The sequence below is a fragment of the Corythoichthys intestinalis genome, chromosome 9 (assembly GCF_030265065.1).
Source record: "Corythoichthys intestinalis isolate RoL2023-P3 chromosome 9, ASM3026506v1, whole genome shotgun sequence".
Lineage (NCBI taxonomy): Eukaryota > Metazoa > Chordata > Actinopteri > Syngnathiformes > Syngnathidae > Corythoichthys > Corythoichthys intestinalis.
The window spans coordinates 1,499,069-1,517,299 of NC_080403.1; the positions used below are offsets into that span (position 1 = coordinate 1,499,069).

An 18,231-nucleotide genomic window follows, 5' to 3' on the forward strand; every position below is an offset into this window, starting at 1 on the left:
AAACCAAAAATGGTGAGTACTCGCCACTTTTAACCGATGTGCGCATGCGTGCGGACCGTCGCAGGAATTGCAGAACACTAGTGGCAATTCATTTGTAATTCAGTTGTTTTCTTCATATTTCTTTACACCTGCATGAAGAGCTTCCTTTTGTCAAATTGGATTTCACATAGGCAGTTTCTTTCCAAGAGCTGTCACCATACTCAACTCCAGTTTGCAAACAAATGTCACTCTCATCGCACTGCTAATACCACAACATTGTCACATGCATCTCAACAAGTAAGCCACTCAGTCTCAGATATCTGTCTGCAATATGCAATATTTGCACATTTAAATTATAGCATTTTTGCACTGTTACAGCAATATCTATGTCTATCTATCTTATGTCAGCCGTCTGCCTCCCAGTCTGAGTAATGTAAATTGTCATGTACGCACTGTTATATAATTCCCATCTGTGTACACCGTAACTTGTGTTTTTCTTTTCTTTTTTTTTTCTTTTCTTTTTTTATATTTTTTATTAGCCCTATTGCACTTTTGTTCTATGTGGTGCATGTTATGACAAAGCTTCAAATCTTGTACTCTGCACAATGAAAATAAAGGCTTTCTATTCTCTTCTAGATGCAAATATGAAAAACATTATTAATAGAGTAATAACATACAATGTATTAATTTCACGTATAAAGGATTTCACTTTTTGGCTGTGTGGTACCTGTACCTGTGTAGTGAGGGGCTGTCCATTGCGGAGCCAACGAATGGACGGTCGCGGTTTGCCAGCAGCCACACAACTCCAATGAAGTTCTGAACTGATCTCGACTTCAGAGTCACTCATCACCTGCAACCAGTCTGGCTGAGCTGGAGCACATAAAAAGAACCGCATGGGAAATTACATACAGTACAGTATTAAAATAAAAAATAAATAAAAAAAATAAAATAAAAAAATGCTAGAAATTACCTTGCACACTGATGCGGCCCTGGTATACATCAACTCCCTCTGAATTATGGGCTTCACACTCGTAAAGACCCTCGTCATCAAAGGAAAGGTCTGGTAAAATAAGTGTGGGACCATCAACACTAGAACCTGCCTTGGAGGGCATGAGTCCATCCACCTTTTTCCATCTCAGTTTGGGGACTGGACTACAAGAGGATATATGTAAGTGACCCGAATGAGAAAAGACACGGTTTAGGCGAGGACCTTTTCCAACTTACTTTCCATAGGCGAAGCACTCCAAATAGGCAGTGCGCCCAGCAAGAGCGTAGGTCTCTGCAGGGAAGCGTACCTTGATGCTTGGCGCTGACTTCTTTGGATTGGCTAAAGTCAAACATTTCATTTTAGTTTATTATTATTTTGCTTTTGCTGCTCATTTTGTGAAATATAGACAGTGCTGTCATGCTCATTAATGTTCCTCTCGGGTTCAAATTAAAAGGGTTGAACAGATGACATGTTTATGTTGCTAGAGTCATACTCTGGAAGCCCGGCAGCATAACCATGTAACGTCACCGCCCTGCGACGTCAACAACAATGGCGACCTACTAGTTAAACTAATTTTACAAGTTGTATAAAAACAAAAACATCAAAAAAGGGGTTTCAATATCAAATTATTTTAACTCATGATAACATTTAATCTTTTAAGAACTACAAGCCTTTAGATCCGTGGATCCAGGGCTTCCCCTAGGATTTTTTGAGGCTGTAGTGGTGGGCTGCATCGGAGTCTGACGGCCTCACCATGTCGTGCCACGGCAATTTTTTTTTTTTTCACGTTTTGTTTCCCAAGAAGAACCATAACAAAGATATACTTGATATATTTCACTAGCCAGGCTAATGTTGTAGCTTTCAGCTTCGGTACATGTACGTAAAATGCATAGCTGATTACAGCTTCGTTACCCCACGTAATAATACGCCATTTTTTTCGTTGCAATAATACAACTTATATCAAGCAGTCCAGGGGTTGGCAACTTAAAATGTTGAAAGAGCCATATTTGACCAAAAAAAACAATCTGATACAGTAATAGTATATCTGGAGCCGCAAAAAATTAAAAGCCTTGTATAAGCCTTATAATGAAAGCAACACCGGCTGTATGTATCCATATTAGCTATATTAGCCTACTATCAAAATGACTAAGTTGGTTACAAATACATAATGAGCCTTCATGATTAAATGTTTATCTTCCCTGCAGTGGATCCTATAGAGAATGCTGCACCACGTGACTACTCTGTTGTACGATGCAACCGCAAGTTTACTGTATTTTTCGGACTACTAGTCGCACCTGGGTATAAGTCGCACCACCCATAAAATGGCCAACGAATAGAAAAAAAACATATATAAGTCACACCGGAGTATGAGTCGCATTTTTGGGGGAAATTTACTTGCTAAAATCCAACACATAGAACAGACATGTCATCTTGAAAGGCAATTTAATATTAAAATACAATAGTGAACAACATGCCGAATAAGTGAACAGTGTACAATGCATGAATAACGAAACGCGACTATACTGTCCTCACCAGGACGCTACGGCTCGGTCCTGGCTACACAGCGAGCTAAACTCCCAAATGACGATGCTGGACGTCCGTATAATTTGCTGAATCGATTTCGTCCTCGATACCAAACAGGTTTGCATCAACGTAAATAAATGATAATTAGGTGCTATTACAGCAATGACACAAACGGTTAGCATGCGTTCGCTAGCATTAGCACATCGTTCAAACAACCACACAACTGGCTCTAAGTGTTCGATCGCAGGTGAAAAACACACAACAACAACAGAAAAGATGATACACACAGGCGTTGCCTCTGTAGAGATATTTTACAAGCATAAACAATGAACGAAGGTTCGCAGTCGTGTTTCTCTCTCGTTAACTCGCCCACTCACTCTTCACGTAAACAAGTGCGAGTGCGCCCCCACGTGGGTGTGAAAGCGCCACAAACTAAAAGCATGCATTTCAATATGAAAATGTCAATAATACAATTGAACAAACATTGCCAAAGGCAGAACGCGAACATGGCCATAGCTATTAAGTTATTCACATAACTCTAGCATAAAGAACATGCCAACAAGTTTACCAAGCCATCAGTGTTACTCCAAAACACCAAAATAACATGTGGAATGATATCATAATGTGTTAATAATTTCACACATAAGTCGCACCCCCAGCCAAAGTATGAAAAAAACTACGACTTATAGTCCGAAAAATACGGTAACTTCATTACAATATTAATGAATTGAAAGAATATTTGGGTCATGTTTGTCTTCCTACAGAAACCATATAAAAAAAAAATATATTTTTCCCTCCCCAATTTTTTTTCAATTTTCAAAAATCCACGGGTTGCAGACCCCCGTCGTAGTCCTTCTTTTTCCTTTTATTTGGTCCGAATATGTACTACATTACCACAACAATAATAGTCCTCCTGTTAATGGACCCATTTCAAAGAGCAGGTAGAAAATTCTAATAGCTGTGTAAAGAGTTTTACTAGTTTCTGTAAGAAGGTGAATAGTTAGTTCTTTTTTTTGTTGATCATGAATTACATTTCCACACAAATACACATCGAGGTACCATTAACTTGGCAAGGAGAGGTATGGGAGTCATTTTTCGAGTGTCCCAGGGCTCACGAAACTTGGAAAAAAAGCGCATTTATCAAAGTTTCGTCAGCCGTGATTGCATATACCCGTTCACCGAAACGGCCTGATAGCACAGATATACAGTGTATCACAAAAGTGAGTACACCCCTCGCATTTCTGCAGATATTTAAGTATATCTTTTCATGGGACAACACTGACAAAATGACATTTGACACAATGAAAAGTAATCTGAGTGCAGCTTATACTAGTATAATAGAGTTAATTTATTTTCCCCTCAAGATAACTCAATAAATATAACCATTAATTTCTAAACCCCTGGCAACAAAAGTGAGTACACCCCTTTGAAAAAACGTACATCCCTAAATGTCCAAATTGAGTACTGCTCGTCATTTTCCCTCCAAAATAGAATAGAATAGAATAGAATAGAATAGAATAGAATAGAATAGAATAGAATAGAATAGAATAGAATAGAATAGAATAGAATAGAATGCCTTTATTGTCATTACACAAAGTGTTATGAAATTCAAAGTCATGTGACTCGTTACAGGAGTGCTTTCAGCATTGCTGCAGAGATTGAAGAGGTGGGGGGTCAGCCTGTTAGTGCTCAGACCATACACCGCACTCTACATCAAATTGGTATGCATGGCTGTCACCCCAGGAGGAAGCCTCTTCTGAAGACGGTACACAAGAAAGCCCGCAAACAGTTTGCTGAAGACATGTCAACAAAGCACATGGATTACTGGAACCCTGTCCTATGGTCTGAGGAGACAGGCGGGCTTTCTTGTGTACCGTCTTGAGAAGAGGCTTCCTCCTGGGGTGATAGCCATGCACACCAATTTGATGTAGAGTGCGGCGTATGGTTTGAGCACTAACAGGCTGACCCCCCACCTATTCAATCTCTGCAGCAATGCTGACAGCACTCCTGTAACGAGTCAAATGACATTTTGGAGGGAAAATGACAAGCAGTACTCAATTTGGACATTTAGGGATCTACATTTTTTCAAAGGGGTGTACTCACTTTTGTTGCCAGGGGTTTAGATATTAATGGCTATATTTTCAGTTATTTTGAGGGGAAAATAACTCCATTATATAAGCTGCACACAGACTACTTTTCATTGTGTCAAAGTGTCATTTTGTCAGTGTTGTCCCATGAAAAGATATCCTTAAATATCTGCAGAAATGCGAGGGGTGTACTCACTTTTGTGGTACACTGTAAGTACGTCTGCACCTCGTTGTTGACGTTAGCGTGGCAGCTCTGAAAATAGAGCAAGGCTCTATTTTGGGCCGCGACTCTCGGCGCAAATTCATTCCAACTTAGTTTTCCGTCCAAGACGGCCGTGCATCGCTCACTTTCGCTGAAAAGTCCGATCTAAACTACTGTAATGCCCCGGATATGGGAAAGAAAGAGAGGAGTCGGTATTGGCTTACCCACTGTATCGTGGTAACAATAATAAAGAAAAACATAACATAACATAATAACAGCGGGCTGCCGCGACATGTGACCGCTATCTCTCGCTATCTCGCCTGTTCTCCCAATCTTCCTACTCACTTGCCCTTACGTCACAGTTCCCCAGTCCAATCGTCTTTTACGGGGACTGCGCATAGTTACGGACATTACAATACACAATTAATAGGTTGCCGCTGAACCCTTCACACTCGGCTGCCGCTAGTTAGAAGAAACCTTAAAAAAGATTTTAATTTTTTTTTTTTTTTTAAAAACATCTCATTTGCAAGGCGTGGTGCTTTATTTGGGTGTGGCGGTTCGCCACAATCTGTTATATGTAGAGCAGGGGTGTCCAAACTTTTTGCGATGGGGGCCAGATTTGGTGCGGTAAAAATGTGGGGGGCCGACCTTGGCTGACGTCCTTTACGCAGAACAATATATTTAAGCAAATTTTAGCAAGCCATTCTGGGTGTTACATTTGCTTTATTTTATTTTTTTAATTAATAATTTTAACAATCTCGCAACTAGCCTTTGTGGCGTTCTCTTTCGACTCTCGGGCTTTTGCAAAATACTGCTGTTGTGAAGTTAACTTCAAGTTGCTTCAATTTCGCGATGTGTATCTTCTTGTTGTACATGCCAGCGTGTCTTGTTTGGTAATATCGCCTCACATTGAACTCTTTAAAAACAGTGACTGCCTTTTTTGCAAATGAGGCAGACACAGTTGTTGAGTATTTTAGTGAAGAAATAGTCCAATTTCCACCTATCCTTGTCGCGTCGGCCATCGCAGTTAACTTTTTTTTGTTGATTGTCGCCATTTTAGAAAATTGAAAGTAAAGGGTCACACGGGGTGATGTTGCTCAGAGTGCTGCTGCTTTTTAGTGGGTAAATATGGAGCAGCATTTAGTGTGTAAGCTACTTCATATGCTGGTAGCAGTACTGCTGACCAATTTATTAAGTCTGTGTGTGGGCCAGACGTTATTGATTTTATGACAGAGGCTGGGGGCCGGATGAAATTTGTCCACGGGCCGCATTTGGCCCCCGGGCCGGACTTTGGACATGTCTGATGTAGAGGAAAGCCTGGGATCCCTTTAAATCATTGTATGCAATAATATCCAATTCTGGGGGCATTATGTGCTAATGAATGTGTATGACATACAATAATGCTGAGCAAGCACAGTGCATCCAAATATGATAATAATTGAGGCTGCAACAGCTAATCGATTAAATTGTTTAAAATCAATGAATAAATAAGTTGCCAACTAATTTGATAATCGACTATTTCCGGCAGATATGAACAGTCTCTTTGGCTCCTTTATAGTGTGTAACATGAGGCCGCACTTTCCTTATTCAAGGTAGATCTTTTAAAATACATTATAAATACTTAAAGTAATACTTTGCAGGATATACTATGTATGAGGTAGCAAGTACTGTAGCTGTGTCAGCAAGACATTGAGGTTTCAACTTACCTTCTGGCAGAACAGTGAGTTGGTTAGCTTTGCTGAACGTACTCTTTGTACTAATGTCCATGTTGATGGTAGTGAAGCAGAAGTAGTTTCCAGTATCGTTGGGCTCAGCTTTAGCAAGGTAGAGATTACCGGTTACCTGGGAAACAAACCAACGGCCATCATCTTTCTTGAGGAAGTTGGGAAACTCATTGAGCAGCCACCGGTAGGATAAAGCTGTAAAGAGCAAAGATGGTATTAATTTGATTATGCAAAATTTAGGTATAAAATAAATATTGTATATGTATATGGTGTGAGTTTACTTAATATTTGAATAAATCACTTGCTAGCAAGTGGTCTGATATTAAATGGATACCTGGATAATGTGGAGGTGGCTGGCATGCTAGAAATGTTCCAATGCCTTCATAAGCTGTCTGAGGACTCCTGCTATCTGGTGGGAAGTCGTGAAGGTCTTAAAAAAAAAAAAAAATAGAAAGGATTAATTATTACAAATAGAGGAATTATCACCATTCAGAAGGCCTGCTATCTGCAAAATACTAAATCAATTATGTTTACAATGTCACAATTACTCAAATTCAATGACATGACATAGAATCACACATGACCAACAATGTCCACTGCTAACAAAAGCCAATTTTAAGAAAACTTTTTAAAATTGTATGTATTTGGGGCAGCCTGTTCAAAACTCATTTGTATTAAAAGTAGGGCTGCAGCTATTGAATATTTTAGTAATCGAGTAATCGACTGAAAATTCTATCGATTAATCGAGTAATCGGATAAAACAAATATATTTTTAGGTGAAGAGCAATTATAGATATACATGAGAAAACAAGACATTTTATCATTTTCAGTCAATCAATGTCTTTATTTTTTATGTATATTGTTGAAAACAGCCAACAATTGCATCTCAGATGTAACTAGAATTTAAAAAAAAAAAAAGCCTAATTCACTATATATATATATTATGTATATATATATACACACACACCTAAAAATGCCTTTACGCTTGATAACACACATCGCTTAAAAGTTAGGATTTTTTCCCACGTTTTTCAATTGAATTTCTATTTGTGTCAAGCCATTTTTAAGTTCTAGTAAAGTTTTAAGTTAGTCTAAACTGTAAGTCCTGATAGGATTTTGAATTTTTGCAGTGTTCAAAATAAATGTATGACACAGGCTGTATTGGAGCACATTAGGGACTAGTGCTACTTGGTGTTTTATCCAGCAATGACTACTGAGCTAAAATTGATAGTTAGCATTTTTGAGTTTTTATTTGACACCCTCATCACTCCACAACGCTATGTTATGTTAAAGCCTGTATGTAAGACACGTTAGCCACGCATCAAAAGTGGTCTTAATTAATAGAAACCTAGCCCTCCGCAGGGCTAACGTTACGTGAGCTAGTAGTGACAGTAACGTTAATCTTATATATTAGCGCTTAACGCTCTCTATTAGCGCATAGCGCTCTACTGCTTTAAGATGGCGGCTGTTTGCTAACGCTGCCAAGACGCGGCCTAGTCTGTCAATGTGCATCTAGTTCAACATACATGTGATCTCTATGAGACTCATCAGAGCTACCTGCAACTAACGTAGCATGTGCAGGCTAGTATTTAGCAACGTCGGCGTCGTTTGTAGCGGCTGTCTGCTGCAGTAAGTTTTTTTTTTTTTTTTTTTTTGCTTCTTCCTCTACGCACGTGACATCAGCGCGTTGTCCCGCATTAAAAGTAGTCCGAGCAAAACGTGATGCTTAGAGCTGTCAAAATAAACGATTACTCGAGGTGAATAAAATTACTCGGATCAGTTTTTAAACTCGAGTTGCTCGAGTATTCGTTTCAGCTCTAATTCAAAGCAGGCTTTGGACAACAGGCCTATCTTGGAATCATTGCAAGTCAATTTTGAGGCATATACAGTGTGTCCAGACACACACACACACAAAAATCATACATGGGAATTCCTGCACAATGCCAGAGTGCTTCAACTACTAGTACTACACAAACCTACCTCCTCCTCCCTCTCTTCACCTATTCCACTTTATCTACACTCATTATTTCTGTAACCCTGGTCCTACTAAAAAGAATAGCTGCAATTGGCTGTGCCGGTAACACAGCGGCGAGGTAAGTTAGGGCTTTCCTGATAAAGTTGCTGCCCTCGGAACACAACCTCAGACGAGCAGAACTTTGTCTGCACATTTTTCTTTTGTTTTCTGTGATATGATAGAGAACGAGATTTCTTATTAGTTTCTTTGCCTTATTTTACTGACTGACTTGTTACAAGTTTGAAATACATAAAGGTTATAACTTGTACGTTCGACAAAGAACTACTGAACTAGTATTGTAGAGTACAGTTGTCAAACTCCAGGCCCGGGTTGGATCCAGATCCGGCTAGCCAAATCATATTGTGTGCCATGCGAAAGCAAATTATGTGCATAGACTTGCATATTTCTTGCTCTAAGACACTTATGTCAAAGTCAAGGCCATCCGGCCCAAGTAGATCAGGCACTCGGGATGACATTTAATTAAGATGGAAACCATCCCGTACACTCCAGCCGCCCATGGGTGGTTTGCACACAGCAAAACTACACTACCCACAATGCAACGGTTGCCACTACCTTGCAACAGCGCAGCTAGCAGCTAGCACTGAGCAGGCTTCGGCTTGATTATTCACGAGCAGGTAGTTTTCAGCTACCCTCTCCCAAAAAATGGCTAAACAGAAGGTGGATGTGGAGAACAGGGTTTCAAACCAGGTGGCAATTAGAGTACATGTTCGTGGAGGTAAAAAGTAAACCAGTGTGTCTTCTGTGACAAGCTCAGTTGCAGTTTGTTGCAGAGATGGTTGTGGGGGCGTTCCCAACGTTGCACCTGCATCCAATGCCGGCATTTAAACACAGGTGTTTCAAGGGAAGGGTGCCGAGATATTCATCGTGCTGATCGCCATTCTGGTACTCTAGTCTCGTTGCATTTCGCCCCTGCCATGGGTTTTTGTTCATCTGCTGATCTCGTTTGTAATCCTCTACCTTGTGCAGGTTATTGAGTGTTTCATTTTGTCTTTTTTGGCTCTCTGCCTATCGCCTTAGCTTACCCTCGAGTTAATATTATTGAGCCCTGTCGACCTGCTGTCACGGACCCATCTTGTTGTTTACACTTTTGCGCGATTGCATTTTTTTCTTTCTTTATTTAATAAACCATTGTACATAAAAGAGTGTGAAATTTCAGATCCTTAGATTATTCGCGATTCAGCCGTAGAAGATTCGAGAACGATTCACAAACATCCATATTCCAATTGTTTAAATATGGCGAGTAAAGCGGAACGAAAACACAGTCAGCGCAGTCTTTGGGACGCAATGAGGAACGGACTGAGAGTTCACATCCACAACTAATGCCGCTAGATACAAAACAGTAACACGCATGGCTGACCTAGCCAACCAGCCTCTCCGTAAGATCAGACCTGCTCACATAAATTTAAAAGCAGACGTGTGGAATTATTTTGGATTCTACGAGAAAATCTTCTTCTAGAAAATAGGGGATTTTGAAGAATGTTGAAAGCAATAGAGCCGAGGTACGTCATCCCATCCTGACGCCGTTTCACTGACACGGTCCCACGGCTTTCTACAAGCGGACAAAAGTATAAATCATGTATCGCTGTCAAATGTAGTCGCCGTTACGTGTGACGCGTGGACATCTGTTGCCCCCGAATTGTTTGTTACAGTAACTGCCCATTTCATAACCGGTGAGTGGGAGCTGAAAGCACACGTGCTTCAAAAGCTGCTAAGCGATGCTGTAAATGAATGGAACTTTGCAAAAAAAAAAAAAAAAAAAAAGATGTTTTTGTTGTTACAGACAAGGCAGCTAATATGGTTCTCGCTGCCCAGCTTGGTACCTTTAGCCATCTGACATGCTACGCCCACACGCTGAACCGTGTTTTTTCAGCTGCAGCAGTCAATGCACAGCACACTTTCATCTGAGCGTGTGGATCAACTCTTGTTCTTATACAAGAACATGGAATTTTCTCAGTAGCTAAACACACGTCACCTGTCCTACAATAGAGGTTCGGATGCAAAAGGGCTTGAGTTTTTTTTTTTTTTTTTGTACCTCAGGGAAACCCGTTGTTGTTGTTTATATGTTCATGTATACACAACTTAAAGCAGAAAAGCACTTTTTTGAACCATTTGTATTAAAGTAGTAGTACACATTGTTTTTCATTAATACCTGAATTCACTTTTAGTTGGATAAAAATATATTTCTGCAAAATGCTACGATTTATTCTGTTGAAGATGTATGAATGTAGTTTAAAGCTGCTGATACAGAAAGGGGAATTCAGAATTTTATTTACTGTTTTAAACTGTTAATGTGATACTGAAATAGTCGTTTATTTAAGCCTGCATCAATAATCGATTTATAATCGAATCGTAGCCTCTGAATCGTAATCATAATCGAATCGTGAGGTGCTCCAAGATTCCCACCTCTACTTGTACGCATCCCTCGGTTGTTGTCAGCTTCATGGTCCAACCTTGTTTCTTCATTTGCAAACCCTAATACTCAACTTTACACAATTTAGCATGACAGAGCATTTTCAGTTTCGTAATTCAATTTTATTTTGTTTCTAAGTTTAAGTTAATAATGTATTCAATTTGATGTGTCAGTTTATTCTATATTCAGCAAGATGATTTGTTTCTGAAGGACTTTGCCTTTTTGGCAATTTACCTGGTGAAAATGTTTTCACTGAAAATTTTTGACAGAGCCATGTCAATGACAAATATTGCTATATTCATTTAATTTTTAAATGTTATACAGTACACCGTGTTAGGTTTGGTTTAATAAGTTATGTACTATAATTTTAATACAGTGGAGCAAACAAGTATTTAGTCAACCACCAATTGTGCAAGTTCTTCTACTTGAAAAGATTAGAGAGGCCTGTAATTGTCAACATTGGTAAACCTCAACCATGAGAGACAAAATGTGGGGAAAAAAACAGAAAATTACATTGTTTGATTTTTAAAGAATTTCTTTCCAAATTAGAGTGGAAAATAAGTATTTGGTCACCTACAAACAAGCAAGATTTCTGGCTGTCAAAGAGGTCTTACTTCCTCTAACGAGGTCTAACGAGGCTCCACTCGTTACCTGTATTAATGGCACCTGTTTTACCTCATTATCGGTATAAAAGACACCTGTCAACAACTTCAGTCAGTCACACTCCAAACCCCACTATGGCTAAGACCAAAGAGCTGTCGAAGGACATCAGAGACAAAATTGTAGACCTGCACCAGGCTGGGAAGACAACTGTGGGAGCAATTATTAGAAAATGGAAGACATACAAGACCACTGATAATCTCCCTCGATCTGGGGCTCCATGCAAGATCTCACCCCGTGGCGTCAAAATGATAACAATAACGGTGAGCAAAAATCCCAGAACCACATGGGGGGACCTAGTAAATGGCCTACAGAGAGCTGGGACCACAGTAACAAAGGCGACTATTAGTAACACAATGCAGCGCCAGGGATTCAAATCCTGCACTGCCAGACGTGTCCCCCTGCTGAAGCCAGTACACGTCCAGGCCCGTCTGCAGTTCACTAGAGAGCATTTGGATGATCCAGAAGAGGACTGTGAGAATGTGTTATAGTCAGGTGAAACCAAAATAGAACTTTTTGGTAGAAACACAGGTTCTCGTGTTTGGATGAGAAAGAAGACTAAATTGCATCCAAAGAACACCACACCCACTTGAAGCATGGGGGTGGAAACATCATGCTTTGGGGCTGTTTTTCTGCAAAGGGACCAGGACGACTGATCTGTGTAACGGAAATAATGAATGGGGCCATGTATCGAGAGATTTTGAGTGAAAATGTCCTTCCATCAGCAAGGGCATTGAAGATGAGACGTGGCTAGGTCTTTCAGCATGACAATAATCCCAAACACACAGCCAGGGCAACAAAGGAGTGGCTTTGTAAGAAGCATTCAAGGTCCTGGAGTGGCCTCGCCAGTCTCCAGGTCTCAACCCCATAGAAAACCTGTGGAGGGAGTTGAAAGTCCGTGTTGCCCAACGACATCCCCAAAAAGTCACTGCTCTAGAGGAGATCTGCATGGAGGAATGGGCCAAAATACCAGCAACAGTGTGTGAAAAGCTTGTGAAGAGTTACAGAAAACGTTTGGCCTCCGTTATTGCCAACAAAGGGTACATAACAAAGTATTGAGATGAACTTTTGGTATTGACCAAATACTTATTTTCCACCATGATTTGTAAATAAATTCTTTAAAAATCATACAATGTGATTTTCTGTTTTTTTTTTCCACATTCTGTCTCTCATGGTTGAGGTTTATCCATGTTGACAATTACAGGCCTCCCTAATATTTTCAAGTGGAAGAACTTGCACAATTAGTGGTTGACTAAATACTTATTTGCCCCACTGTATGTTTTATTAAATGTGGACCCCGTTCAGCCCTTAGCATATTATGTGTATTTATTTGGGGTGAAAAATGTGGTGATGGAAAAAAATGGGGTGATTTTTTTTTTTTTTTAATAACTAATGAGGCCAAAAATAGACTGGTCCAGCCCTCTTGATACAGTATCTAATTGCCGTGAATGTAGCGCGTCAAACAAAATGATTTGGACACCCCTGCTCTAAGATATCATAATTTTGGATTGTTCTCATTTTTTAAAAAGGTTGAGATATTGTGAGCATTTTTGTGGCCAATTCCCATTTTTAAATCAATTGAAAAATTGTTCAATAATACATTTTTACTGCCTTCAGATTTCAAGACCACGTATCTATTCACGTATCCACGTATTTATTTTGTTGTGTCTATTTCATAATATGATGCGATCATACGTTTATAATGGTTTGCAGACATAATGGAGCCCCAAGGGAAACAATAACTGGAATGTGGCGCAAAACAAAAATGAGTTGTACACCTTAGTTGTAGAACATAAAGAAACTAACCATGAGGACAAGTAACAATTCCAGCTTAGCAGCACAACAGAAGAAGAAAGTATTCATTTACTTACACCCAAACTTGAGGTTCGCTGCTCTGCTGATGATGGTTCCACAGCGGTTCATAGCTAAACACTGATAAGACCCTGTGTCTCTACCAGATTCGGGTCTGCTGATCACCAGGTTTCCAGCAACAAGAGTGTAGCGGAGGTCTAAGCCTAGTGGTACTTCTGTACCATTCAATAACCACCTAAAAGTCACAGAGAAAGTCAAAAACATGCCATACAAGAATATACAGACATAAAGAACTAAGGATGTCTTGATCGGATATTTTTGCATTCGAGTCCGAGTCACCTGATTTTGTGAATTTGTCGATACCGAGCCCCGATCAGATAACAGAAAAAAAGGGTCTTTTTTGTTTTTATTTGAACAAGTCATATGTTACAGTTCTGTACTTTTTACAGTACTTCTTCCGCTTTTTCCAGGAGCGTTGCAGCGTATAAAACATATATATTTTTGTTAGCGCTGTCAAAATTATCGCGTTAACGCGCGGTAATTATTTTTTAAAATTAATCACGTTAAAATATTTGATGCAATTAACGCACATGTCCCGCTCAGACAGTATTCTGCCTTTTGGTAAGCTTTTTTGTGCTGTCTAACAGCGTACTCTTGTGGTCGCTTTGCGACATGGTTTAGTGCTTTCTTGCCAGTTCAATATGGCTGCACGACGTCTCGGGCTGATGCCTACGTTGTAATGTTGTGCTTATATGATCCTTGGACAAGATTTGTCCGTAAGTATGGTTGTTGTAAAGAATGTACATATTATGTTAGTAAGCGAAATGTTATATTTTTTGTATGAGACGCTTTTTGTTTATGTTTAGTGAACCTGCATAGTGTGCTAAGCTAACGTTGTTGCTAATGCAATCCTTGTGTACTTTTTTTTCGTAGTTTCACTCAGTGGCGCCTCCAGAAATTTTTCATAGGGGTGGCCAGATGGGGCCACTTAAAATCTTGGGGTGGCCAAAATTAAAGCCATAATTTCAGGTTTTCATTATATTATTGCAGTAAAAAAGTCAGGGGAAAACTATCAGAAAGACTTAAGGACACGGCTACTGATATACTTTGGTGTATTGTGTAATATTTGATGTTACTAATGATTTAATGTGCATAGTCCATAACTGTCTAGTCAACATTTCGAGTTCCACAACAATTCTGTTTTATTGTGTTATGTATATATTAGGCATAAGGTGTACATTTAAGTTAACAAAACAAAATAAATGCATTCATTTGGGATGAAATGCATAACTGATGCTGCAACAAGCTAACGATATACTGGCAAGCGGGGTGGCCAGTGGGGTGGCCAACCAATTTATAGGGGTGGCCGTGGCCACCCCCTGGTGGCGCCACTGGTTTCACTACGGTCTAAAGAGGACAGTGGTTTGAGGCCATTTTATTAATAAATTAGATGAAAAAAGAAGAAGTCTGATTATTAAGGCGTCGTTCACTAGCTGTCTAGCTTTGGAAAAAGTAGACGCTTCGGAGTGAGGACAGCATAGACAGATTTAAATGACAGTAGAGTGAAATGCCCACTACAGTCCTTATGTACCGTATGTTGAATGTTTATATCCATCTTGTGTCTTATCTTTCCATTCCCACAAATTATTTTACAGAATATATATATAATTTACAGAAAAATATGGAATATTTTGTAGATGGTTTGAATTGCGATTAATTGCGATTAATTACGATTAATTAATTTTTAAGCTGTAATTAACTCGATTAAAACTTTTAATCGTTTGACAGCCCTAATTTTTGTATCTTTTGGCAATGCCATTGTATGTCTGGATTATTTTGTTACTTTTTAGCCCTTAAAAAGTAAAAAAATATATATTTATATATGTATGTATAAATTAGGCCTTGCCAAAGTCCACACTTAATTTTTGCATTGGTTGCACAAAATCATAAAAAGGAGGCGAACCTTCATTTTTTATTGCAACACCTTTGACGCCATACTTTTAATTATTCATAATAATTCATTTGAGACAGTCCACCTAAATTCACTCAAGCTGCCGAGAACAGCCTCTAGACAACGAAGATTGACTAAACGATGATTAACACATTTGTGCCCTTAATTGTAGAGCTACAGAGCCTTCACTTGCCAGATCAAAATTATAAAACTATCAATCATTCTTAACTTTAAGTAGCAAACTCCAGCTACACTGCTGACCAAGGAAAACAGCAGGAGGGAGAGTGAAACGCAGTATGAGCATGAAGCAGAAAAACATAACATTGTAACCTCCCCTTTACACGGTGACGGCGAAAACGGAAGGCGGACACGCAAACATTTGATTCCAACCTCCAGAGCAGAAGGATGAGATTGCGGCGATTGCTCCGCAACCATTTGAATGGAACGCTTTCGCTCTGATTACATCAGCACTCGCACAAATTTGGGCATGCACAGTCGCTGCTACAAAACATGAACAACAGCTTTAATTTACTGTTTTTATAATATTTTTAATTTAAATACATTTTATGTTCGCGTTTTTGTGCCTTTTGAAGCAAAAGAAAAAACACGTGGACGCCATTGCTTCAAGTGGGCAGGTATGTTGTCTACCAGTCTGAGGAGGTTGTTGTCAAGGAAGTACATCATTGACTGTTACCTTGTAAAACCGAACTGCCCCCTAGGGCCTGGCATGAATACTACATCGTTTTCATGCGGAATTGCGACATGGTTCGAATGGAGATGGAACTAAGACGGAACCACGTGAATGCAAACATGAAATGTTGTATTCATGATTTCGATATGTGTATCGTTATGGGCTTAATGTTTTTGTCAAGCTGATCATTATAAGGGTTAAGACTTCAAGAAATGGCTCAATACCAATATAATTTGTCTGATAACCTGTAACTGTATTAGGCTACCCACCTGTATGAAGCAGCTGGACTTGCCCTGGCTTGACAGCTGAGAACCACCTTCCCTTCACTGAGGCCTTCTGGGTAAATTAAGCTGCTTGGCTGTTCTTCAAAGACTGGACCACTATCATGACCAGAAACACACACATCACCACCTGCAAATAGAAAAAAACAGTCATAACACATTTTCAGCTTTAAAAAAATTAAATTACAGGGGTCACTATGGGAAAAACCCCCAAATGCAATGAATTTTAAGTGCTGTGTAAAAAGGAAATAAAAACAGAATATAGTGGTACCTCCACATAGGAAGTTAATTCGTTCCAGGACCTTGTTTGTAAGTCGAAATGGTCATAAGTCAAACAGGATTTTCCCATATGAATATATTATAATTCCATTAATTCGTTCCACTGCCTGAAAACCTACAATAAATCCTTAATAAATGCTGCTGGTATTATTGCTTACACAGTGAAAAATAAATAAATTATGAATATAAATTGGAATATTCATTCATTTTCCATGGCGCTTTTCCTCAGGAGTGTTCAATCAGCCTACCACGCATGTTTTTGGGATGTGGGAGGAAACCAGAGTCCCTGGAGGAAACCCAGGCACGGGAGAACATGCAAACTCCACACAGGAAGGCCGGAGCCCGGGATTGAACCCTTGATTTCAGAAGTGTGAGGCAGACGTGCTAACCACTCGTCCACCGTACAAAAAAAAAAAAAAAAAAAATCGGAATATAATAATAATAGTAAGAATATTAATACCTGTAATAACGTAAAATAACGAATCGGGTTCTAATTTGGCGGATGTGTTTTGCGTGGTGTACCTGAACGCACCGTGCGCAAGTACCTACAGAGTGAGAGAGGACTTTTTACTTTCACTTTTAATGTTCAGTTCCGGCGGACAGTAGGCATGTTGTGTTGCACAAGTTCTGAAATAAATGATTAAAAACCTGACAAAACTGGCGATTTTTTGGCGATGTTACTACAATAATAATTGTCACCTCAACATATAAAGACTGGCGAACGGAGGTCGGAGGAGAACTGTCGAGTTCGTAGACATTCTACGGTATTATTGTCGAGCCAGTTCACAGACGCGCACACCACACTCATATTTTTCTATCATTTCCATCTTTATTTCAATGGTAAGTGTCACCTTTTTCACTACCTGCACTTTCCTTGGAACCCGTGTTTTCTCTCACAAGAAAATGTGCATCTGTCTTCCAGCGAAACAAAAAACTAGCGCTGACATGAATGGTCGTATTTCGAGCATGTCATTGGATGCAGAAACAAAGGGCGAGTCAAATTTTACGTTGGATGTCGAAAAGATCATGTGTCGAAGCGATCGTATGTCGAGGTACCACTGTAAGCTGATTTGTATTTTCAACCTACGGTATTTTTTTGGACTACAAACTAGTACATTTTTCTCTCTATTACACCACAACGTTCATAATGTAGAAACCTATGAATGGATTTTTTGGAAGTATTCCATTATTCAACAATCTTCTGAATTGCCGAGTGTAACAGCTTTTTTGAGATGAGAGTATTCCAGAAGCCTTCAAAGCTACATGCTGACTTGTTGGCAAAAGAAGACCCTTGTTGCCACTACACAATATAACGATTTTAAAAGACTGAATATCCACCATTTTGTTACAACATGGCTCTCAGTTGATTTTCCCTTTTTTATCTCCACTGTTTTATGATAAAAATGGAATGTGTCACTCTCTCGCTCTGCAAATGAGCAGATTTGAAATTGGTGAATTCACATCACACCTTATTATGCAAGTACCTGCCCACTTCGTTTTTCCTTCACACTCACCCATTTCAGGACCACTAAGCAGGAAACTGCTTACTTCAAAACTTTTTTGCACAGCCCATGACTGTCTTTTTTTTTTTTTTTTTTTTTTTTAACC

General features: G+C 39.4%; 1 protein-coding gene across 1 annotated transcript in view; it reads right to left on the minus strand.

The window, feature by feature from the left end:
- The window catches only part of cntn2 (contactin 2), a 66,930-nt gene that overhangs the window by 34,562 nt on the left and 14,137 nt on the right, over window positions 1-18,231 (minus strand). The window contains exons 3-9 of the mRNA XM_057845825.1: window positions 16,333-16,474; window positions 13,481-13,656; window positions 6,839-6,934; window positions 6,487-6,699; window positions 1,204-1,306; window positions 950-1,131; window positions 713-849 (exon numbers count right to left, since the gene is read on the minus strand). Coding sequence (XP_057701808.1) covers window positions 713-849; window positions 950-1,131; window positions 1,204-1,306; window positions 6,487-6,699; window positions 6,839-6,934; window positions 13,481-13,656; window positions 16,333-16,474 — 1,049 coding nt within the window. The remainder of the gene's footprint in view (window positions 1-712; window positions 850-949; window positions 1,132-1,203; window positions 1,307-6,486; window positions 6,700-6,838; window positions 6,935-13,480; window positions 13,657-16,332; window positions 16,475-18,231) is intronic.